The sequence below is a fragment of the Uloborus diversus genome, chromosome 9, assembly GCF_026930045.1.
Source record: "Uloborus diversus isolate 005 chromosome 9, Udiv.v.3.1, whole genome shotgun sequence".
Lineage (NCBI taxonomy): Eukaryota > Metazoa > Arthropoda > Arachnida > Araneae > Uloboridae > Uloborus > Uloborus diversus.
The window spans coordinates 51,895,625-51,920,943 of NC_072739.1; the positions used below are offsets into that span (position 1 = coordinate 51,895,625).

Sequence of the window (25,319 nt, forward strand, 5' to 3'; positions counted from 1 at the left end):
AACAACTAAAGGAAACTAAAACTCATTTAGATCAGTTTACATTTAATTATCCCTTATGTTAATCGGAAAATTAAGGATAAATTTTTTCCCGTAATTTACATATAAGTTTCAGATTTTTAAAATTGCTTATTTCTGTAAGAAAAGAGATTACAAAGCTGAATTCCTAAATAAGACATGGCTAATTGTGACTAGCAAGCATCATATGAAATCTTTTTTGGTAACACTTTACAATTTTAGCAAACTAAATGATAGTGAAATGTATAAAATGCTTTGTTTTAATATAGGGCTCAAAGGAAGTAATTTTATAACATTACTACTCTGCAAGTGGCACAATAAATGGGCTCGAGTGTTAGCCCAATAGGATCATGACAGAAGCTTAGATCTTAAGAGTATGACCAAATCATACTGACCAAATAACGGGAAAACATTTTGAAAAAGTTCTTGACTGCTGTTCAGGAGAAATTAAGAAGGTCAAATTGGCTACCCATCCTGATTTTCTTTGTAGTTATGTAGAATAATATTTACTTATTAATTACTATTATATGAAAACAGGTAAGTTCAATTGCCCTCCATTGCATAAAGAAACAAAAAGTTGCAATCTTTAAGGGGGAAAAAAAAATTCAACATTGAAGCTCAAATTGAATGGAAAGTCTTATTTCTGAGGCTCTTACATTCAAAACTAAACAATAATTGAAAGCTAGAACTTTTGAACTTACAAACAAAAAAGAAAGGAGATAAATAATAATTACCTTCTTAAATTAGGGAGATCATCACTTGTGAAATATGTGATTGCTCTGCCTTCTTCTCCAGCTCTTCCTGTGCGACCTATAGATGCATTAACATTTTAAGTTGGATGCAAAAATAATGAAAATAATTGCATTTTTTCAGGGGAGGAGGGTACATAAGTGTTTTGTTCAAAACTTTTTCTTGGATGTTTTAAAAACTTTAGATTCAGAAAATACACAAAACTAGGTTTAAAAGAAATGAAATAGCATTCTCATGGAAAATATTATATACTTTCAAACTCATGAAGATTTTATGTATTTAAAATACTCATATTGTAAATGGGCTGCCCACCCTGTCTAGTGGTCAGAGGAGTCCCACTGTGGGAGGGAGGTCCCGGGTTCGAATCCCGGCTCAGGCATCGATGTTTTTCTCTCTCCTGTCTTTGTCCTTTGTTTGTGTGAATGTGTTGGTACTGTGCTGTGAATGGTTGCCTACCCTATAAACGGGTCCTTATGGTATGTGTGTGCTGTGGAAGTCGGACTTTGCACCCAATTACAGTACAGCTGAAAATGTGAAGCAGGGCACCCCATATTGCCAGCCTAGCAGGTACAAGACAACAACAACGTTGTAAACGGCAGAAATGTTTTTGTTTGAAAAACATGAATTCTGTACTGCTATTACATAGACCCTTTGGAAATAAAGAAATAAATAATTATGAAGAGGAGCGAGACGAAACAAGAAAAGAAACCAATGAAAGTTTTAAACTCACAAAGAACTAGCTTTTTCCAAACAATTGCATTTTGGATAAAAGTTTTAAACCAAAAGAAGTTTTGAAGCCTTTTTTAAATTCTGATTTATTTTGTATTTTAGCAGATATTTTTGTTTTGAAAACTAAAATGCATTCTTTTTTTTTTCTTGAAGTGGCAAGAAATAGTCGTAGAAAAATCGTTTGTAGGGAAACATATCAAAGGGGGATCCAGAATTTTTTCAAGGAGAGGGCGTTTTTTTTACTTGATTCTAACTGCATATCTTATTAGCATGTGTTTGAGGGGAGGGGGGGGGGGCTGTTGCATCATCACAATTCAAAGCAATTGTAATATAGAGCCAAGGAGGGGGAGCCAGAAGTTTGTCTCACAGCCTTTTCCTTTCCTTTTTTAATACCAAAAGTTTACTTAAATTGCGTGTTTCGGACTACAATTTCGAAGCATTGCCGATGCAGGCTCTCTATGGAGGGGCGATTACCTCCATTCCCCCTCCCTTGTATCCATCCTAGAAACACATACAGTGGAACCTCAATAACTGGACACCGTAAGGGAACATGAAAACATGACGACTTTCAGCAGATATCAACTCACTGAGATTCCATTATTTTAACTCCCAAGGAGTTTAAGTATCAGCTACTTACTAATGTTAACATTCACACTATGAAAATTAAATCTAGTAAATAAATTTTCTTTTCATTTTCTTTTCCCTCTTTAAAAGTATAATAAAATCCTTAATATTATTTGAATAAATCTATGATTTTTGAAAAGAGGTGAAAAAGCTTCTTGTCCGTCAGGTCTGTTAAAGGTAAAAAGTCCTGCTCACAACATGTGAGCAGCATGTGTAAAACCTGGCATGGTGCCTTCTTTCTCTAAAGAACCTCCATGGGTACATTTATCCTACCCAGGGTTGGGTTTTGGACTGTCTGAAACTGGCTTAGGACAGGTAGTTTTTACCATCCAAAACTATCTTGTTGAGAATTTATGCGGTTTAATAGCTTTTTTTAATTTGGCAGATCATTTTACTTTAAATTGCTTAATTTAATTATTTAACAAATGATTTTTCATTTTTATGGAACTTAATTTTCTTGTTCAAAAGCCATTAAAAAGAAAAAATATTATGGTATTGTGAAATAAGTAGCTTCATATAACTCTGACGAAACATGGGTGACAATAAATAAAATGAAAAATAATCGGCAAGATTAAAAATGCGCCAGAACGTACCTATAACGGAAAAGTTCCACTAACTTTATTTATAAAAAATAAGTAGGAACTAAAGTTATGAGTTGGTTATTTCAAATAGTTTTTAAGGAATAAAGATAAAACTAAGAAGTTTTAGAAGCTCTTGAAAAGTTTCGTTATTTAACACTTGAAGAGTTTTTAAGGAAAACATGCACTCTCTGGTTGATACGTTTTATTTGCTAACAACTAGTCAACTCTCAATAACTTGAACTCCCAAGGGACCCGCTAAACTGTTCTGAGTTACTGGTAGTTCGAGTTATGTGAAGTTTCCACAACAGTTTCAAGAGTTTGGGACCCAAGGAAAACTTTGAGGTAAAGGAATATTCGAGTTATAAGCTTCGAGTTATCGAGATCCTACTGTATTTTTATATGCCCTCCTGTGATGCACCCTCATTATTGGTTCATGAAAACATGTAAATGACTGTAAAGTGATACGTCACTAAACGACAAGCGTCATATCCCTGAATGGCGAGCGTACTAATGTCAGTTTTGTGTTTGGATTGTTTTTTATGCTTGTAATTCCCCAAAGCATGAATGTGGGAACCTGGCGGCTATACAAATTTAGATTGTGTGTGTGTTTTTTTTAACTTTTGCCTTAACTTTTAATATCCTAACTTTGCATCTTGTTTTGACCTATTTTGTTAATCAATTTACACAATCTAGGACTAATGCTTGGGAAAATAAAAGTCATTCAGGCTGTACAAACATACATTGACGGGCATATTCGACAGGAAAGTGACAACTGAAAAACACAGCATTGGTGAAAATCAAAGTTTTACGCAACAGTAGTTTTAAGTAATTACTTATCAAATATTACAACATGTCCAAAAAAATTATAACGTGATGTTTGCTGTTTAGATTTTGTTGTTGAAACTAATAATGCATACTTAAGGTTTGAAAATATTTTTTCTAAAATATGGAAATTTAATGATGTATCATTATTGAATATATTGCTTTTGTACTACCACACACCTGTTATGTAAGCTAACTTTGTGCAAGTTTTGTGGCACGAAAAAGCATTAAATTTAGATTTTAAATCAGTAAGCAGTAAGCTTTTCTCAAATTTTGAGTTGCGTCACTTTCCTCGTGGGGGTGCGATATGTGAGTGCGCGGTTATAATATTTATGACTTGTCTAAGGCGATAAATCATGCAAGACAGGATTTAAGGAGTATAAAGAATCTATTTTATGTTATCTTCAAGCAATCACCACCTTATTATTACGTTTTTCACTTAAATGTTGCTCCTTCGTGAAGAAAGTTAGAAAAATCTGACAGATTAAAATCAAACAACCTACAGTATAGTACAGTACAGTGGCCGCCGCTTATATGAATCATGTTTCTTCTAAACAGTTTTGATTCCATTAAGCGGCTGATTCAATAAAGCGACTAATTCAATAAAGATGGATTTTGTTCTGTTTTATGCAATTTGATTCATTAAAGCAGTTGATTCAATTAACCAACATCCACTCTACTAGTAGATTTTTCCTTTTGAGTTGTGTCACTTTCTTTGCTGGGGTGTGATATATAAATGCTTGAAAATGCTTATCTAGAATAAAGCAAGATTTTTATAATAATAGAAAGAGCTGCAAATTACCTATTCTATGAATGTATGAAATGGCTGTGGGTGGAAAATCGTAATTTATCACAATATTGACTCCTTTGAAATCTATGCCTCTTCCCATCAGTTCAGTGCAGATCAAAATCCAAGTTTTCCCATCGATGAATTGTTGTACAACAGTGTCTCTTTCAGCTTGCTTCATTTCTGAATGAATGACTTTAACTTTTATGTTGTCGTAAACCAATTCAGAAAACAGTTCTCGTGCTCTTTCTCTGCTTTGAACGAATACCATCATCGGTGGCATAAAACCCTGTTTATGAAATAAAAACAAAATTAAAAGCTGAGCAGATCAAAACTAAACAAAAGCAAACAGAAAATAAGTCAAAATTTAAATTTTTTATGGATTAAAAAAAATTAAATAATGAAAAAAGGTATATATTATACATAAACTTATACAATTCAAAATTCTGAAACTAATTAACCAATGGAATTGCATAGCAGATAAAAAGAATTTCACAGTGGGAAGTCCAATCACACATTTTTCTTTTACACTTGTCATAAAAGTGGCTGTATTTTTTTATATCATTACTTCAAATTTTCATATCAGTAGCAATTGCATTTCTCTCTGCAGACTACACACACACACACGTACACATCCACTTTGAGTTTTTAACTTCCTTGTTTCAAAGTAGTGTTGGGCCAAATTTCATGACAATAAGTTGAATGGTCTTGGTCTATTGCAAAATACTGACATGCTTTCTTTAGTAATTTGATAGTAAAGACTTCGTGTAAGTAAAATTTCAATTTACAAAGATATTAATTTGCTAAAATATGTACTGTAATAATGAAAAGATTTTACTATGGCAAATTTCCCAGATTTTTGAGCTAGTGTCACAACAATCCCTGAATATTTCAAGGTCCAAGTCTGATAGTTTCAAATGGAATTTAATCGGTGATTACAGATTGAAATCAATTTTTGGCACCGAAAGTGTATTCATTTGCAAAGAAAAAAAAATTGAACTTGTTTTTGACAAATTAAAACTTTTTGCAATTTTTTTTTTAAATCTAATTTCAACCACTATATTAGGCAGTATAAAGCATCAGTAACGGCACTTAACCCATATTGATTAAAAAAATAATATAATTAATTTTCAACCAACAAAAGTAAAACTAAATGCAGTGATTGCTGTGTTTGTCAGATTAAAGATTAAACACTGTTCCCAGTTCATCAATTGACATATGCCGTACAGAATATTTTCCCCAGATATTTATTATAACAATACAATGTAAGCTCTTTTGCTTGAGTGAACTGTATTTTGGAAGAAAGAAAGAGAGGAGTTAATTATTGTTCCTTAAGGACATTGCTTCTGTTACAAATGTGTGCTTTAATTTCAAAATAGCTGAAGGACAAATTAAGATAAGTTTTTGTAGCTTGTATGTGCTGATAGATCAAAGTTTTGCAAATTTGTTGAGTTATTATATACTCTTGGATGGTTTTATGATAAAGAGATATAATCGACTGCAGTTTACCTTCAATGGCGGTGTTGGGATAGAGTATTTTCTTTCGTCAAAGTTAAGTGGTTAATTTTTCAAAGTCATTGAATTGGCAAATAGATCATAACATCATATGTATTATTTCTCAAATGAGATTTTTGTGACAATACCATAACTTTATAAATAATTCATTAAATTTCATTAAGATTTTTTGCTCATGGCTTTTGCAAAAAATAAACAAAAAACTTACATTGTGGTGGTTTTACAAAAAAAAAAAAGAAGGTTGTTTTTGATTTTTAATATGCATTGCTTTTATGTGTAAGTCCCAGGGAGTAAAGCCTTATAGCTCAGTTCGTTAGAGCATCGTGCTAAAAACGTGAAGTTTGTGGGTTCAATCTCACCACGGGTTTTGTCATTTTAGAATGGCTTTTTTCTTTTGGAAATATTTTGACCCAGATTTCCAAGAATATATAATCTAAAATCATTGTAGGATTCTGAACCACAGTTGTACTGTTGCATTAAAATTATGAAAAAACAAAATGCAGTATCATGATTCATGAATAATATTTCTGAAAGAGTTTCTTCCTTAATACTACATAAAACTACAAAGGAAGAGCATCGTTTAATTTTCTGTTTCACTGCCATTAGCCAAAAATTTACAAACAATTCACATTGTTTTACCGTTTTTTAAAAACTTACTGTCAAAAAAAAAAAAAAAAAAAGTTTTTAAATTACCACTACCAAGCACGAATATTTTGCACATGTCAGCTAGTGTATACTAATTTAAAATGCATACAAACAGAAGAACAACAAAATGTAAAGTGCAATCCTTATTACCAAACTAAAAAGGATTGATTTATACCAATTAAAATACATGAAAAAAAAAATCATTTTGCAATTGGCCAAATCTATATATATAAAAATGAATGTTTGTCTGTATGTCATCCATGAACTCAAAAACTACCCGGCAAATTTGGCTGAAACTTTCACCGTTTGTTATTTTTGGTACTGGGAATGTTTATAGACCAGTTCGAAAAAAATCCAATCGATAGTTCCTTTTTTATTCCAATTTAAGTCACAATCCATTGGATAAATACGAATAAAATTATCGGCTGCAGAAATTAATTCGCGTGAAAGATCTCATTGATAAGAAGTTAGCTGTTGCCATTTTTCTTGAGTTTGAACAAATAAATTCTTTCTTTATTGTTTTATTGCTTTTCATGCAACAGGGGGATTTAAAACTTTTTCTATTTGATATTTTTAGCGATTGACTGATCTTGCAAACTGTGTGAGTACAAAATTTGAGTATAGTCACGGCTTCACTTGATACCTGGACCGATTATTATGAAAATTGCTATATATATGTATTTTTCCACGGAGAAGGTGCATAATATGCTCATTGAAGCCACTCGCCACCAGGTGGCACTGCAGAGTAGCAACTTCTGCCCCGTTCAACCGATTGTCATGAAAATCAGTATAATGATGTATTTTTTTGTTTGCGTAGCAACGCGCGTCGGGTACAGCTAGTACAAAATAAATTTAAAAAATCAGCATGTAAAAAATGGAAATATTTATTTTGACAAACAAAGAAAAAAATTGAACTATATTTTAAAACAGTAATTAGTTGATATACAAAAAAGAAACTGACAACACCAAGGTATGGGAAAATGCAAGTAGTTAATAATAAATTTGCACCATATAAAATTTATTACCTCATTTATCAAATTTCTTAGAGCGAGCAATTTTCCACCTTCACACCCGACAAAGACAAGTTCTTGCTTTATAGTTTCTACTGCAGTATTTCTTAAAAGAAAATACAAATTTTCATCAGTTTTCCTAGCAAACTATGTGTTCATTGATTAATTACAAGAAGGAGAAATAGTTGTTAAAGAAGAGGGAAAACAATGAATCTGATTTTGCAAATATATATATATATATATATATATATATATATATATATATATATATAAAACCTTTGACTACAACAGCCATAAAAGAATATTCTCAACATATTAAAAGCTCTAAAACTAGCCTTTTCATTCAGTCCTCTCTGATCCATGGCATTAAACATTCTAAGTGTTTATATAAATGACTGGAAATTAAATGGAATAACCATTTGCTATTTTTAAAGTTCAAACTGAGCAATTATGCTTAAAAGTTCTTAAAAAAAAAGAAATTCTTTCAAATAATATTCCAGGTCGCCCCCCCCAGATAATTGTTATAATATTTATTAAATGTTCTGTCTAGCATTTATCTATAGTTTTGTACTTAAATGTTCAATGTAAATTGGTTGGGAAAAATTGATAAGAATAAACAGCATTAAAAAATGTAATTAATTGTACCAAGCTTGTTGATAATTATACTAGTTTTTTTTAACTTTTAATTCAAGTTATTTTTGAAAAGTACATTTAACACAAATATAAGGTCTTAGCAATTCAAAAGCTCAGATGGGGTATCTTTAAAGTAGGGGTGTTGGACTTAGATTTTTAGTTACTTAGATGATTTCTTCTAATCGATTTTGTCCATTGCAATTTAGATTACAACTGAAAATGAAGCACATTCGAGAGTGTATAGAAGTATATAGGCTTATATTAATAAGCCTAATACATTTCAACATTTTGCTAAAGCTTTTTTTTCCCACTTTCTCTGATTCCACTTTTCTGATACCAGTTCTGGAACCGGGCTAAACCCAGCTTTGCTCCCACATTTCTGTCAGTATTCATCGGGGTAACGAGATTCAAACTAGGGAATTTTTGCTTCTGCGCCAAATGTGTTACTGCTACATTAAAGTCTGTTCGTATAAATTTTATTTAATGTACAATTCTACTATATACAGGGTTCGTACGGGTCATGGAAATCCTGGAAAGTCATGGAAAAAAAATAAGCAAATTTCAGACCTAGAAAAGTCATGGAAAATTGAAATTTTCATTGAAAGTCATGGAAATTTATTTCAAGTCATGGAAAAATGTCCTGGACAAAGAGAAAGTAACAGTAACTAAAAGAGCATTAGAAATCTGAAGTGATTTAACACTGTTGCGCAAAAATGCTATTAAAAGTAGAAAACTGAACGATCCCAAAATCATATCTGAATTTTAAAATCTCATTGCATTCACTTCTGTTGCAGCTGCTTGCCTTTTTTTGAGATGTGATTTTTCTGCTTGGACATCACTGATTTCGAATAAATTGTTATTTTCAACACTTCTTATGTTTCATATTCTGTAGTAGCGAACTTGCACGTTCTTGGTTTTGCCACGCCCACTCAAAAAAGGCAATTTTATTGCATTCGAGTTAGGTTCCATCACTTGTAAGAACTTTATTATTAAATTTATCAGAGTTGATCTTAATTTATTGAAGATTTTAGAAAATAAAGAACTTTAGTCACGCCATAGAATACAGAAAAAGAGGAATTCTAATACTTGAAAAGAGTAGTGCCCAACATACGGCCCGCAAAACTAATCTATGCGACCCACTGCTACGCTCAGTGTCAGGAATCTAACTTGTTCTGGAATTTCTGAACGTATTAATTTATATGCATTTGAAAATGTGCAAATAAGTAAACAAAACAAGTATACTTTTAAATGAGAAGATTGAAAAAACCATTCAGTAATGAATCAAAAAAGATCTGGTTTAGAAACTTACGGAACTAAACTATGCGGCTTTATTTTAAAGAACCAAAATACTGTCTAGTTACGTAGATGATTAAATGTTCTGTTGACACTAAAAGGCAACTTTTGAAGCAAATGTATTGAAACTTAGTGATGACTCACTCATTCAACCTTTGTCGCATTCAATATCATTCTGCCTGTTTATAAAAAAAAAAAGTTACATATTTAAGCATCATGTTCGTTTCACTTCATTTTTACGTTACTTAAATTTATATGATGAAGACAAATAAGAATAGTTTAGTTTTTTAATTGTACCCTTATATTTTTTCCATTACAAGTAAGTGCTTCAATGAGGCTGTGGCATTCATGTAGATGTTTTGTTAATGCTCATTTCCAAAAATTAGTAAGTTTGAGATTGAAAAGTGCTATTCTCTTCGTGTAACAAGGTCATGAACACTTTCATTGAAGTCATGAAAAAGTCTTGGAAAAGTCATGGTATTCTTTCATCCAAATAGAGTATGAACCCTGTATATATTAAAGCAAAAATATAGTTACAAATAAACTACTTTCACTCCTTTTTTTAATGGGAAGGATCTTGACATCTCAAATAAGTTTTATACGATTCACCAACTGAAAAAGTTAAAGCATTTTAAGCGTAAAAACAGTAAGGGGTCATCCACTTACTGAGAAGCAAAGGGATGTAAGTGCCAAAATTAAAAATAAAGAGAAAATCAATACAAATAATAGGGGAATCTCTCTTCTGTTTCAGGGCAAGAGATGGTACTGGTAGCTCTGGTGGGTGCTGCTATACAGTATTATTTAGAAAAAAATTCAATGAAAGGCTACCGAGGATCTGGACTTTAAACGAGTTTTACTCGAAACTTTAAAAACTCCTCTTACATCCCTTTGCTTCTCACTGCCTGAAATGATGTCACACTTTGGGAGGATTCATGAAGTTGTGACAGTTTGGATCAAGGGGCAGGGAAGGGATTACAAGAAGCGCAACATCACACATTTTCATTGAAATAAAAACATTTTTCATAACAATTTGTGAATTTGATATAGCATTAAATGTGACATGTGAGGGGCAGAGATGAAGTGTGAAATAAAGTGGAAGGAGTCAAATATGATGGAAAAAAGCTGTGACATCATTTATAGACAGTCCCTAAGATAAAGTGAAAGGAGATGAAAAAAGAAAATACCTGGTTCCAATGGAAACAGATACTAAACTGTCAAGGGTAAGCTTGCACCACTCTTCAACTTCATAGCTAAATGTTGCACTAAACATAGCTCTTTTCAATGCCGCTGAATCACAAGCATTATAAATCACAGCTAGTTGATCTCTAAATCCTTGCTTCCCAACTTCAAACAATTTATCACATTCATCAACAATAAGCCACTGAACTCTACATAAATATACAATGAAAACAATTTAATAAAGCATAGAAATTAAGTTTGTGAGATCCAATAAAATTAGCTTGTATATTAGTACAGTAGACTTGGATTAACCGAATCAATCGGGACCGGACACCATTTTGGATAATAAAAAACTTAGATAGTTGGATTTTTCTGAAAAGGGGTCCATTTCAATCATTTAATGTATGTATATGTTAAAAATGAGTCGGGGGGGGGGGGGGGAACTACTTTTAAAGAAAAAGAGATTTTAATTAATCAAACAGAAAGGTAATTCTTTTCATGCTAAGTATACTAGAAGTGCTGTACAGTATGTACTATGAACGTTTCTTACTGTAAGTGAAAATTTGTTACCATGTTATTGTAAAGGGTATAAAGAAGAGCAGTTCTATCACATGGTTAAAAAATACAGTTTTTTCTACAGTAAAATAGTTTTCAGCTCTTTAGTTTGAATGTTCTTTTAACTATATTCTAAACAATTACACTACTAAATTTCAATCAAATTGCTTTAATTAACTATGCAAAGTGAAATTTTTAAGACTAAGGGAAATATTTTTATTGTATATTAACAAATTTCCACCTGTTTGCATACATTTCAGAAAAAATATTATTAATCTGCTTTTTTTCAATAGCTGTTACATATTACATGCAAAGTATGCAGTTAAAACATCAGCAATTCCTTTTTGATTCCAGAATTTGCAGAAAACTTTCTACAGATGTTTTTACAAGCTTCTTCAGAAGATTACTCAAAATTTTAGCACTAGCTGGTAATAAATTTGCGAACATCTAAATTATACCACATTTTAGTTAAAATAAGAAAAAGAGCCTTGCTCTATTTTCATAAATTCAGATATTTTAAAATATCCCAGGAGTGCCCACCTGGGGGGGGGGGGGTTATGGCGCAAACTGCGTCATTGAAAGTTTTAGGGGGTTGCTGAAAGGGGTATTTTTTCTCATTTTGGGGGGTCTTCACAATATTTGGGGGGGGGGGGGAGGGGGTGCGCCCTTGATGTTAGGGGTGGGCACCCCTGAATATCCTGTTGCTTTACTCCTCTGTCCTGCTTCTGCGGGGTTCTCTATTGCTTAACAGACATAACTCCTAGTGGGGGAAACATAACTGAGGGGATGATTGGCGGTAAATGTGCTTCTCTCTACATTATTGTATGGTAATAGACTAATTGAAAAAGTTTAAGGAAGATTTCAAAAGTGCTTCTTTTTCTTCTTTGAGAAATAGAGCACAAGTACAAAATGTTTGGAAACAAAAGAGAGAGAGAGAAACTTTGTTCAATTATTTGACAAAGTCATACTTTCACACATGCAACTGAGAGAAATAATGGTTAAAACATTCTCTTACATAGGTAAACAGTTCAATAAATAAAAGGATTTATAGTTACCTGTTCAAATTAATTAAAGGAGGATCATTCTTAAGCAAGTAAATTAGCCTGTTTGGTGTTGATATCAAAATATCTGGAAGAAAAAAAAAATTTCATGATAATTAAAAATAAATAAATACTTAACGGTAGAGGGTAAGTAAATACCTTTGTGTTAAAACGTAAATGTAAACTCAAACATATTATAAATGCACAAGTTTAAAAAAAATTGCATACAGTATTTCAGGGTTACAAGGATCCTCTTTTTCAATGCAGAAAACTAATGAAAGGCATCCCACAAAAGCAATGAGGCGGAATGACAAACAGCTTTAAAAGTGCTTTGGATTCTTAAAGGTCTTTTGATGGTTTGGAACTGTCTCATTGGTTGTTTGGTAAGTTGGCTCGTCGCTTTTGTTGGATATCCACAAGGTCACATCTTTCTGCATTGAAAAAAAGACTTCCTTGTAACCCCAAAACATGTGCCTGCAATTTTTTGGTGGGGGGGGGGGGGAGGAAGGACAAATTTGTGTGTTTATAATGCTGTTGATATATTGTTGTTTTTATAGAAAACCAGAAGCAGTAGTCATATAACAGGGTGGCGACAGATCAGGGAGATCAGGGAAAAGTCAGGGAACTTTATTAATCAGGGAAAAATCAGAGAAATATCAGGGAATTTTGAAAAAATAATAAAAAATCAGGGAAAATTGATTTTATGAAGAAAAAAAAAATTTTTTTTTTGCTTTACAAAATTAAGTACTGTAATTCCCTACGCATTTTCCGCCAATTATCTGTTTAAAAAAAATTAAAATTAATAAGGTGCGATTTTATACTGCTGCATATTTGTGCATCTTTTTCCCTCAACGTCAAAGTATTGAATCTTATTAACCACAGGATGAACTTCCTAAGATTGCTTCTGTGTCTGTTAGGTTGTTTATTTTACCTAGCTTGAAATTTCCTTTACGCTTTCAATGCTACGTAAAATAAACAACTATACAGGCAAAGAGGAAGCCTTCATTAATGTCTTAGCTCCTTTGCCTTTATTCCATTGTCTCGAAGTAATTAAGTGCTGTGATCACGATTTCATGAAGAAATCTTTGGTTTTTGAATTAATACTATAAAAGCTTAAAAGTTATTACTTCTTAGGGTTTTTAATTTAATTGCTAAAATTGAACTTTCAATACAAAAAACTTTGTTTTTTGCCGTTATATTATTTGTTGTCATCGCAGATTATAAAGGTTTTCTTTTCTTCAGACTTAAGTAATTCTTTAATTTTATAACCAAGTTGTATTCATCTTTTATGCATTTTGAAATTAACTAATTGCTTTTTTTTTTCTTTTTTTTTTATCCTTGCATTTCAAAGTTGTTTGTTACAAAAGCAATCTAAGATTTTTTTTTCGTTACATACTAAAATCATTTGAAATAGAGTTAACTTGTGTACTTAAGTAAATATCTTTATTTTTTATTGTTAAAATGCTGTATTCATTCATTAAAACCTATGTTCTTGATTAGAGAAAAGCTCCCTATGAATGGATGTCAAATGGTTTCATCTGTTTTGGATAAATATATCAATTAGTTATATAAGAATAACTACATTACTTCTTTTCTTTCACTATTACTTGTTATTGGTTCAACAATTATTATACTGTTTGAAAACTTAGTTCAAAAAAATTTCAATTACTTTTTAGTTCTATCATAAAGACACATATATGTTTTTAAGAGTAATTTTAATAGTTTCTTAAAATTCTTATGCTAAGTGGTTTCTGGAAGTAAAGTTTTTTTTTTTTTAAATTTTCCATAATCTTTCCATTGTATAAAAATTTAATGTACTGTTTTGTAGATTTTTTTCCCCTTGAAAAAAAATTCTTTTTTTTTTTTTAAATTATTTTATTAAAGTAGCATCTTTTTAAAATATAGGTATCTTTAGTTCAGCAACTTTACACAACTTAAAACGTTTAAAATACTGCATTTTATACAAATATACAATGGATTTCAAGTAGAGCAAAGAAAGAAAACCATTATCATTGGTAACGTAAATCAGGGAAATTTGGTGAACTTAATCAGGGAAATCAAGGAAAAGTCAGGGAACTTTTTTTCACAGTCCCTGTCGCCACCCTGTAAAACATAAACTTCAAAAGTTTCTAAATATTTAATTTAAATTAAATCTATGTAGAACTAAAGGTAGAAACCTCAAAGTAAAATGTTTTCTAATGAGTTTGAAAGAGGTTAAAGGCGGGGGGTATGATAGGACCTCATTATTTATTTTTCGATATGAGGTAGTGAGAAGCAAAGGGATGTAAGTGGACACTTTCAAGTTTTGAGTAAATTGCATTTAAAGTTGCGGTCTTAGGTTGGCTTTCATTAAAAAGTTTCTCTAAATTATACTGTGTAGCTGAACCTACCTGGGCTACTAGTACAATCTCTTGTCCAAAGACAAATGGGAGGTTCATCTGCCATTTGTAATAGTTCTCTAAATTTTTAATTTTAGCCTTTACATCCCTTTGCTTCTCACTGTCTTATGTTGAGAAATAAATAAGGTCCTATCTTATCCCCCTCTCCCTTTAACCTCTTTCAAACACCTAAAATAAGAAGACTTATCATTGAAATTTCAGAAAGTACATTTTTATCCCCAGCACGAAAACAGGTTTAAGAATAGATTATTCTTTTACTCTAACATATTCTCATAACTCAGAGCTTAAGGGGAGGAACATAGTGATAGTTTGATTTTTTTACAATGTGTTGCAGCTAAAAATGTACTTATATATTCATTCACCCACATTACAAAAATAAACAAAACTTTTCTCCTTTACTTAAAACTTTCAAATTCTTAACATGATTTTCGAATATCAAAGAAAAAATTTTTAATTCTTACCGTGCTTTTTAAAAATTTTTGGATTTTCTTTTGTGGCATTTACATCATCTATTATCAGAGTACGCAACTCAGTCCCCTCTGACAAGCGTACAGCAAAAGAATGGATTTGCTTGGCAAGCTCTCTAGTAGGTGCAATTACAACTGCACGTAAGCCTCCTTTCTCAGGACCCTGTCCGGAAAATTAATGATGTGCCTTATTAGCATAAATATAGGAACACTAAAAATCATTTTTGAGCATATGAAACTAAATTACAATGAAACATCTTGAGTAAAATAATAAACATATTATTTAACACCGACAATGAAAACATGTTAGTAAGGGAGAACAAACAACTGGTAAGTTGTGGAATTGTTTTCTTTACTTATGTTCATATCAATCAGGCCTGACGAGAGGCGATGTCAGCCTAGTCAGAAACTAGGGGCCTGGGTCGTGGGGGTCGGGGAAGAGGGGCAGGCGACACCGACGTAAGAAAAAAAGAAAGGAAGAAAGAAAAGGGTAGAAAAAACTCCGAATAAGAGAAAATGTAAAGAATAAGTAAAACTTACTCTTTGTGGCACTTAAAATAGAGTTAATTGTTATCTAATATAAGTAGTTTTTTTCCCTTTCCACCCCTCCCCTTTTTCTTCTTTTTTCTCTTTTCTTTCCCCCCCTTTTTTTGTTCTTTCTTTCCCCCTTTTCTTTTCTTCTTTTTTTGGGGGGCGGGAGGGGGCCGGCAGACATAACTGCCTAGGGGCCTGTCTTGGCTCTCTCAAATTCAAGTGGTGCTTCCGGTTGGAAAAAAGTTCTGGAAATTACTCTAAGAAATAAATTTTGAAAATATGAAACCGAGGGAAAAAAAGTAATGCAAAAGTAAACTACGAAAATTGGATAATATAAAAATTGAGTAGGTGGGATTTCATGCTTTCTCGTTAATTTTGCCGACAGTTTAATTTGACTTATCGAGTCATTGATTTTCAAAAACAGCAGCAAATTTTACAAAAGAAGTCGGTAAAACGGGGCGGCGAACTGCAGGCGACTCTTTACACAGGTGTGTCACAGAGGGGAATAAGTAAGCACTTTTGGTGGGACTGAACTGGAACACATCTACTAGCCACTTAAATAGATTCATTTTTAGTAAAATTAAATGAAAATCTACTAAATATTGATTGTTTCCTCGTTGATTAACTGGCTTCTGGTGTAGGCACCGTACTACCACCTATATCGGCATATTTTATGGGGTGGCACATTTTAAGATGTCAAGGTAAAGTTAAATTTGTTTTCCTTGAGACAGAAACCATGTCATGCTCAAAAAAAAAAAAAAAAAAAAAACTATACAATAGTTTTTCCTCAAATTTTTTTCTGAAACACTCTTTGCTTAGAAACAGAGGGGGGGGGGGGGGGGGAGACGGCTGAGCCTGTTGTTGGGGACAATTACAAGCAAATAAACCTTTGGCTCTCCGTCATGGGCGCATCAAAATGGAAGGAGATAGTTTTGTCCTCAAATTTAAAAAGAATGCTAATTTTGTTTTGTAATTTTTTTTATTATTTTTCAGTAGGAAGTAAAAACTTTGAAAAACGCTATTGAAGATATTTTCGCTAGCATGGATTTCTAAAAGAGAAGAGTAGAATATTTAACTTTCTTTTTTCTGTTTCACTCTGGATACGAAAAAAATTACAAAATTAAAAGTGAAAACTTAGTCATAATTTTTATAATTTGGATAAATGTTTTTGAGACTGTAAAAAAAGTTTTATTAACGTGAAATTTCGAGTTTCTAAAAAAAAAAAAAAACCTCTGCCTAATACACAAGTGCTGGTGTACACTTTTAGACGTAAGTCGGCAAGGGTTGCCATTGTTGAAGTCACATGAAACTTTTTTTGCAGTTGTTTTGACATAAAATGGAAAATATAAGAGGATGTGCAATTTGAAAAATCGAATTTCACACCCTCCCTTAATACTCACCCCCGAATTTCTATATGTTTGAATTTTAAAATCACAAATAAGTTGAAACTTTATCAAGAGATGCTGAAGGCGTATTGAAAATAAAATGAGGTGAAAAACCTAAGGTATGGAATAACGGAACCACATCCGTTCAAATATTAAATTTTTTTTCTGGGTCTGCAGACGCTTGTACTTCTAGCAAATAAAAATATTAGGCTGGAAATTGAAAATTTCACTGTGGAAATTCCAAGCAGACGGTTTTGGAAAAGGAAAAACAGAACCCCCCTTTTCCGGTCACTATCGGGAATATTTTACAATTGCATAATTGGTGTTTAAATTTCCAAAAATTATCGGGGGATGACCCCCAAATCTCTTCGGTCCATAACATGACTATAGATCGTCTAAAACTGTTTTTCAATCTACAATCTTGAACATTTTCACCGAACCTCCCTTTCCTGGACATAGTCGAATAAAATGTACTGTTGTGTTTTCAAACCTCAATTTCGAAAAATTATCGAGGGAGGCTCCTCAGGACCTCCTCTCTCCCCTAACATAAAATACATGTATCTGAAACTGCGTTTTTTAAACTTCAATTTCGAAAAACTGCTGGGAGGTACCTCAACAACCTCTTTTTCTGATTGAATATTATCATTTAAGATTAAGTTCATATTGATGGCACTAAAGTCGAATTACATGACTCCCTGCTAAACCAGAAGCTAAATCTCTCTCTCTGCATATTGAAACATGCCTTTGAAACAATTAAGGGGCTGTCAAACGCATCTCAACCCCCCCCCCCCATTTTTTTGTCCCTGGTCACCCCTTCAAATGCTAAGGGGCAACCTTCAAAAAGGAAAGTCCCCAGAATAAAATATAAACCCTATAGAAACTCCCTCAAAAATATCAGCCGTGCAGGCTGTGTCGTGTGCCATGAACCCCCCTTGTAGGGACCCTTTTCGAATACTAGCATTTCCCTTTCAGCTACTACTTGTATTTTTTATTCAATACACACCGTGATTTAGTGGGTGGCCTGTTCCCTTACAGCGGAAAAGCAGTAATGGCGAATACTGGAAGATTAGTAGCAAAGCATTCGTATCTGAAAACTGAACTCGTTTTTGGAAAAAATATGAGAGAAAGAGGATTTTTAATTGCAATTAGTGCTAAGAACATATCCATTTTAACAAAAAAATTGTTCATCATAATCCAACTATATCACACCTTTACAGTTTTTTAAAAATACGAAAGTACAACTTGACCGAAAAATTTAAAACAAGATGGCTATATAAGTTAGGGGGAGGGGGGGGGCAGCATTTTCAAGCTTTGCTGCACCTCAGAAAATTCCTATAATCGGCATTGCCCTTGATCATGACATGTTGCAGTGAGTGACAGAAGGATTTGTCTTAGGAAAATGTGTGCACAACACATAAGGTTGAAAAATATATTCATATAACTCACATAAAACACTTTACCTTTAGGTTATGTATCAGTGGAATAAGAAAAGCTGCGGTTTTCCCAGATCCAGTAGGAGCACATGCAAGAATTTGACGATTCTAAAATAATAAAAGAAATTTTTTATGAAGCCTAATTTTTTCAATACATTCAATGAAGCAGTTAATTTTAGAAACAAAACAAAAAGAAAAAAAAACAGTAAAATTTCCCCGCAGATTGCAGAAAAATAACCAAAAAGGAAATTTTTTAAATTCTCCGATTACTGGAAAAGCCTCAAAACAAAAGCCAGAATTTTATTTGCTCATATTCGAGACAAAAAATGACAACAGACCATTTTTCTGAATGATTTTCTTTAAGCCACAAATTTTAGTAAAAGCATTGTTATGGAATGTTGAGATGAAGGACTGAAAAATAATTTGAATGGAGGAAAGCCTTCGAAGAATTGGGATTTTGTGTCGAAATCTAAGCATCATAATTACGTTATTAATTGATATCTCCGCTCATTATAATCAAAGGATTATGTTAAATAGCCAAACAAAGAGACAAAAATTATAAATCTATTGATACCTGGCCTGATGGTCAGCTCACTGGCATTCGGGAGAAGTAACTAAGACATAGATAGATACATACATACATAGATACATGCATAGATATATAGGATCAGTTACTGAAAGGTGTATATTCGGACATTGCAATGCAGCAGTAGAAATTATTTATAATTCCCATAGCGAAATAAATAAAATAAAAAATTAGGGGCCATTTTTTTCTCATTTAAATATCATATGAGTGACAATTCCACTTTAAAATTTAGTGGCCATGGTTGAGTTTTTTTCATATCAGTAACAGAAGTTAGTAGAAGGAGCTTAAACATACCCTTAAAATAAATAAAAACTTCAATGATAACCAAATACAAAACGCCAAGCCTATGGCATCCAGACAATACAGTTTCATGATTATTAGAGATTGCCAATCTTAAATAGCCATAAATGAGCTAGAGGCAGATATTCTCTTACTAAAGCTGAGATTACCCTCACATTGGTAGCTAAAACTAAAATAGCACACAAGTGAGGGTCGACAAGCCTGGTGTGGCTCACTTTTAAGAGAAAATTGAAAGCAGACGGTTTGTTGTGCCAACTTAATATTAGCTTTGATTTGAACTGAATAAAATAAGGAAAAGGTTTTGTTTAATTGACTGCTTATAAATATATTGTCTGACAATGCTCACAAGGAACTTGTATTCTGACTGTTGAAACCATTTCTACTATTGAAAGAAATTTATCATGACTTGCATTTCATAAGAATCAATTTCAGAGAAGGTATTAAATGAATAAATTAAAGAGAAAGAACTAGGACTGTCAGTTATAATTTACTTGCCCCAGAACCTGACTTTGTGCAGGTTGAAAAACTATCTACCTTAAATAAATATTGCAGTTACATTTTTATTATAATACATTATGGCAGAGTTTCCCAAACTTTTTCGACTCACGGCACTGTTTGACGAATTAGAATTTTCTCGTGGCACCTTAGTCCATCTTTATTATATACCGTATTTTCGGGCGTAAGGGACGCAGTGCATACGAGATAAAAAGTAAAACAATTGCCCATGTGGCCCATACAACGGGGCGGCTCATACGATGTTTTTTTTTTCGGTTTAAAAAAAATATCAAAAATTCTGTTAATAGAATGGCGGCAAACGATTTTTTTTAACGAGAGACGAAAGGAAAACAGCGAGTCCCCGAAGCCGTTTCGGTGCTGCCCCCCGTAACTTTTCTACTCCTCTTACCAAAACAGGTTTTCGAGCTAATGGTGTAGGTGTCAAGCAACCTGTTCTCCATTACTCATCGTGCTTCTCTTGCCTTGATTGTTTGCTCGTCACTTGCTATGAGTATCGTGATCGCACATGCTTTGCTTTCTTCTAATTTTTATTGCTTTTCGTTGCAAATTGTTTTGAAAATGGCCCCAAAACGACTGCTTAGTTACACTGCTGCGTTTAAACTGAAAGTTGTTTTAAAAGCCGAGTCGATAGGAAATCGCCCAGCAGCCCGAGAATCTGGAATCGACGAGAAATGCGTTCGTCGCTGGAGATCGCAGAAATCTGTCCTGGAAGAGCTGTCGAAATCATAACATGCAAGACGCGGTGGTACCGCTCATTGGCCGGAGCTAGAAAAAAATCTTAAAAGTTGGATTCTGGAACATCGTCAAAAAGGGATGCTGATATCAATGGTGCGAATCCAAGCCTGAAAAATTGCTGCAAGTATGAGCTTAACAAATTTCAAAGGAACTGCAAATTGGTGTTTCCGGTTTATGGCGAGAAATAAGTTATCTGTGAGGCAGAGAACAATTGTAGGGCAAAGGTTTCCGGCTGACTGGCTGGGAACATTCTTAGATTTTGTCCACAAGTTGATTGAACAAAAGAAATTTAAGCCTTCACAGTTGATAAACATGGATGAAGTCCCATTAACATTTGATTGCCCACCAAATAGAACGGTGACTTTGACTGGCGAAAAGTCCATTTCCATTATGACCACAGGGAGCGAGAAAAAATCTTTCACGTGCGTCTTAGCCTGGGTTGCAAATAGTGCAAAGCTACCGCCCATGCTCATTTTTAAAAGAAAAACGATTCCCAAAGAAACATTCCCACCCAATGTTGTAATAAGATGCAATGAAAAAGGGTGGATGAACGAGAGTTTGATGATAGATTGGCTCAACGAGATTTGGCGAAAAAGAAAAGGTGCCTTCTTCCAGCCTGCAGCCATGATGTTCATGGATTCCATGGCGGTGCACAAAACGGACCCGGTGAAGGAAGCAGCGAAGAAAAGTTCGGCGTCTCTGGCTATAATACCAGGCGGGCTGACGAAAAAATTGCAGCCATTAGATTTATCGCCCAATCAGTTTTAAATGTTTCCTTCGACAACAGTGGGAAACGTGGATGGCAAATGGGTTGCCCTCGTACACTAAAGACGGCAACCTTAAGTCGGCATCGTACGCGAAAGTAGCGAAATGGGTGTCGGCAGTGTGGGACTCTGTTCAGCCTAGAACCATTATTTCAGGGTTAACGCAGGCTGAAATAATTTCTCCTAGCCATGATGCTGATGAAAATGAAGAATACGCATCAGACAATGACGAAAATTCCATGGAACTGGATGAAGAAATGTGGAATCTTTTTCAGTCAGACAGCGAGGAGAGCGATTTCGATGGTTTTTAGAATTGGTTTTCTGAATGTTGTGGATGCGACCCGCTTAAAGTGTGCCCAGTGGCGCCGAACACTTAGAAAAACGTGGAGCGCCATGAGGAGAAGGGTCCGCGTTAAGCGCTCTGGATGGCTACATTAGTTAACCAACCGATGTCTCCTTCCGTTAACAAATAACTATACTAATTTATACTAATAATGAATGAAAAGTAAGATTTAAAAAACCTTTATTATTTGTCCTTCCAAAATTGCATTCAATTTTTTTTGCCCTATTATTGTGTTATTAGATTTCGATTCCGAGTGCGTCGGGTACAGTAAAAATATCTTTTTTTTGAATATATATCGCGGGTGTGGCCCATAACCCCGAAAACACTGTAAGGTAAATGTGCTAAATAAGGCCATCCTAATGTTCATAACCAAATACCATGCTCATCTGACTGAATTGGCACCAAGTTTGAACATTAATCATAAGGCGATATTGGGCTACAATCTACTCTTCTAGGTTATCAAATCACAGGAAAAAATGAAAGTACACAAAAACATTTCTCTCTTTGAATTCGTCAACTGCATAAATTAGGCTTCCAGAACAATAAACTACAGTGAACCATGTCGAACAAAACCTACCGTAAAATACGATAAGAAAGTTTCCACATATCTCTTAACTTTTGCCACATTGTTGCCTGGTAATCAAAAACTGTTAGTTGAAAAAGCTTATTTTTTTATATACTTCCCTTTTTCTTTTTTTTGTTGCTATTTCACTTTTTTTCAAGTGGGGAGTAAATTTCTTCCATGTCAGAAAAAAGAAAAGCCAATACTTTGCGGGATGAAGAATGTACCTCAGATAAAAATGTAAAAAAGGAATCTCAATGTCTACAAAGCTAACTAAAATTTAGAGGAAAAGGTAGAAGCGGCCTTTGAAAATGGAGAGACGAAAATAAAATTATGTGTTTACAGTATATCAGCTCCCCTATTCCAAGAAATAAGAGAATCAAATTCTACAAAGAAATTGATAAAATTACGGACAAGACCGATGAAGTTCAATTCTTGAGAAATAACAACATCATCATAACAACTAACAAAAAGAGCACAATTGAGAAGGTAAGTCAATTGAAATATTTCTTAGGTGTCAATACAGCCACTAGATTGATTGAAGACATCATAAATACTAAATACATCATTAGAAACCTTGATATTGAAACTTCATTAAAATATATCGCTGAAAAATTAGCTGAAGAAGGTATCATAGTCAGCCGATTAATTAGATTTACAAAAAAAGGTTCTACGGAACCCAGTCCCGTCTTGCTGATAAAAGAAATAGGTATAACAAATCAGGATAACGTAAAAATAAGCCGATTACGCTTTAAAGGATATAAATTCATCCAGCCGCCTAGTATATGCAGAAAATGCTTAAAGATCGGTCATCCTGAAAAATATTGCAGAAGGGCACAAAGGAGCGTTAATTGTGGTGGTGAACACCCAACATGCGATATCACTAAGTGTTTACACTGCAAGGGGAACCACTCTGCTCTTGATAAAAGTTGTTCGCAGTACAAAAATTACATTAACAAGGAAAATAACAATAGAATTGAAACAAAATCCACTTACGCCAATGTTGCAAGAGTAAACACTAACATTGATACCTCTTCTCTAAAAACAGAATCAAATGAAAATAAAAACTATGAGACTTTACTAAATATTATCAAAGAAAAAAGACTCTGAAATAAACACATTAAAAGAAGAAATTAAAACCATAAAGACGGAACTTTTTGCGTTAAGAAATGCTCTCACCGGACTTTCGATAACACTGAAAATGTAACGGGAGATAATGAAAAACAGCTAATTGAGCAAAATAGAGCTTAACGAAACAAAGATATTTTACTTTGTTCATGCTGTTCTGTTTTTGACTCCTCAAAGGAAAGGATCTTTATTACGAAGTAGGTAGTTCTATTGCAAGTTACTAAACCTAATGTAGACAAACCAGGTAGAAGCATGATCCCTTAGCGGGGCATTTTATGCTTTTCTTATGGGTGTTTTCTTACTTAATTGGAACTGCCGCAGTGTAGGTAAAAACCTTTATTTTCCTAAACTTCCTATCTAACAGTCTAATCCTAATATCATTTGCTCCAAGAAACTTGAAGCAGCAACGACAAAATACCAGTTTTATGTCATTACATCTAATGCGCAAAAGAGAGGCCGTTTCCTCATAAGGGCGAAGGTGTCTGTATATATGTACAAAAAAATTTATCTTCCAGAGAATTTTTTTACGATACAAGTAATTTAACCCTGGATTTCAACGCAGTTGAAGTTTTTGTCGAGAATAAACCTATAGAAATTTTTAACTGTTAATGCAACCCCCCCCCCCCTGGACATTTTCAAGACAACATTATCAACTTTTTCAACAGTATTTTAGATAACAACATTATTTTTACCAGAGATTTTAATGCTAGAAATACATGCACCGGCGAAAGAATCTCCCATCCCAGTTCGACAAAGTTTTTCAACTGGATTCTAGAAAAAAATCTGTGCATAATCAATAGTAAAGAACCTACTCAACGAAATCGAGGCAAAGTAGACGGAATTCTCCACTTTACTATAGTAAGTACTGATTTAATTCTTTTCTTTTCTTGGTTTGAGAATAAAGAAAGTGGAGACAGTGACCTACTACTTCCCAACTTTTCTTTAAAAATATAACACAACTGATATTAAACTCATTAAAAACTGGTACATAAATTGGAACATTGTTACTAATAACATAAATAATTTTACTGCTGAAACAAATATCAATCCATCTCAAAGCGAAGACATCATCAAATTCAACAAAGGTATCCTTAAAGCTGTTGAAGAAAATACAAAAACCATTACCTTTAGAGACACAAAAACCATTACCTTTAGAGACACAAAAACTAATCAAAAATCGAACAGAAGATGTGCTAAAAGCAAAAAAGAAAAAAGTACAACGATGAATAAAGCTTATCACATGAATAACGTCACAGATTGGATCAATTATAAGAAGAAACTAGCAAAATTTAGGAAAGTAATCAAAGATCAAAAAGGGAAATTTCGGGGAAACATCCAGCACAATTTAAAATCTTCCAAGGATATTTTATCATTTGGTAAACAATTTGAATCCTTTTTCCCTGAGGAATAGTTGCGTCAGTAATTTAGTTCTCGAGGACAAAGGCAACTTGATTACAGAACCACAAGCACAAGCAGATCTTTTTGCAGAACACTTTTCTAGAGCAACAAATGTGCCTTCAGATTCAAAACCCATCATTTGGTCTAATCTTTCTCACAGATCCTGCATTTTGAAAGACTTCACCACCCAAGAATTCGATTTTGTAATTAAGAATTTAAAATTTACAGCTGCAGGAACTGACAGAATAACTAATAAAATTTTAAAGAATTGACCAGCTACAAGGAAACATTTACCTAGAGAACTTTTAAACAATAGTCTATCCACCGATATCATTCCTAATATCTGGAAAATGCCCAAAATAATTTCCATCTGTAAACCAGGAAAAAATAACAAAAACGCAGAAAATTACAGACCAATTGCCCTTACTTAAAATATGTGTAAATTAATGGAAAGACTAATCGTTCAAAAAAGACTGCTTTGTCCTCAGTTGCCTGCTAGAGGACGCTCGGAGCGAGTTTCAGCACAGAACTCTACCTACGAACTGAGTAGTGTAGTAGTAGATAGTGCAACTGTGTATACGTGCATACAGA

At 33.4% G+C, this 25,319-nt stretch overlaps 1 protein-coding gene across 1 annotated transcript in view; it reads right to left on the bottom strand.

Annotated features, from left to right (window-relative positions):
• Window positions 1–25,319, bottom strand: part of LOC129230752 (probable ATP-dependent RNA helicase DDX52) — a 42,341-nt gene that overhangs the window by 4,446 nt on the left and 12,576 nt on the right. The window contains exons 3-9 of the mRNA XM_054865187.1: window positions 18,424–18,504; window positions 15,039–15,207; window positions 12,194–12,266; window positions 10,589–10,792; window positions 7,494–7,584; window positions 4,324–4,597; window positions 750–825 (exon numbers count right to left, since the gene is read on the bottom strand). Coding sequence (XP_054721162.1) covers window positions 750–825; window positions 4,324–4,597; window positions 7,494–7,584; window positions 10,589–10,792; window positions 12,194–12,266; window positions 15,039–15,207; window positions 18,424–18,504 — 968 coding nt within the window. The remainder of the gene's footprint in view (window positions 1–749; window positions 826–4,323; window positions 4,598–7,493; window positions 7,585–10,588; window positions 10,793–12,193; window positions 12,267–15,038; window positions 15,208–18,423; window positions 18,505–25,319) is intronic.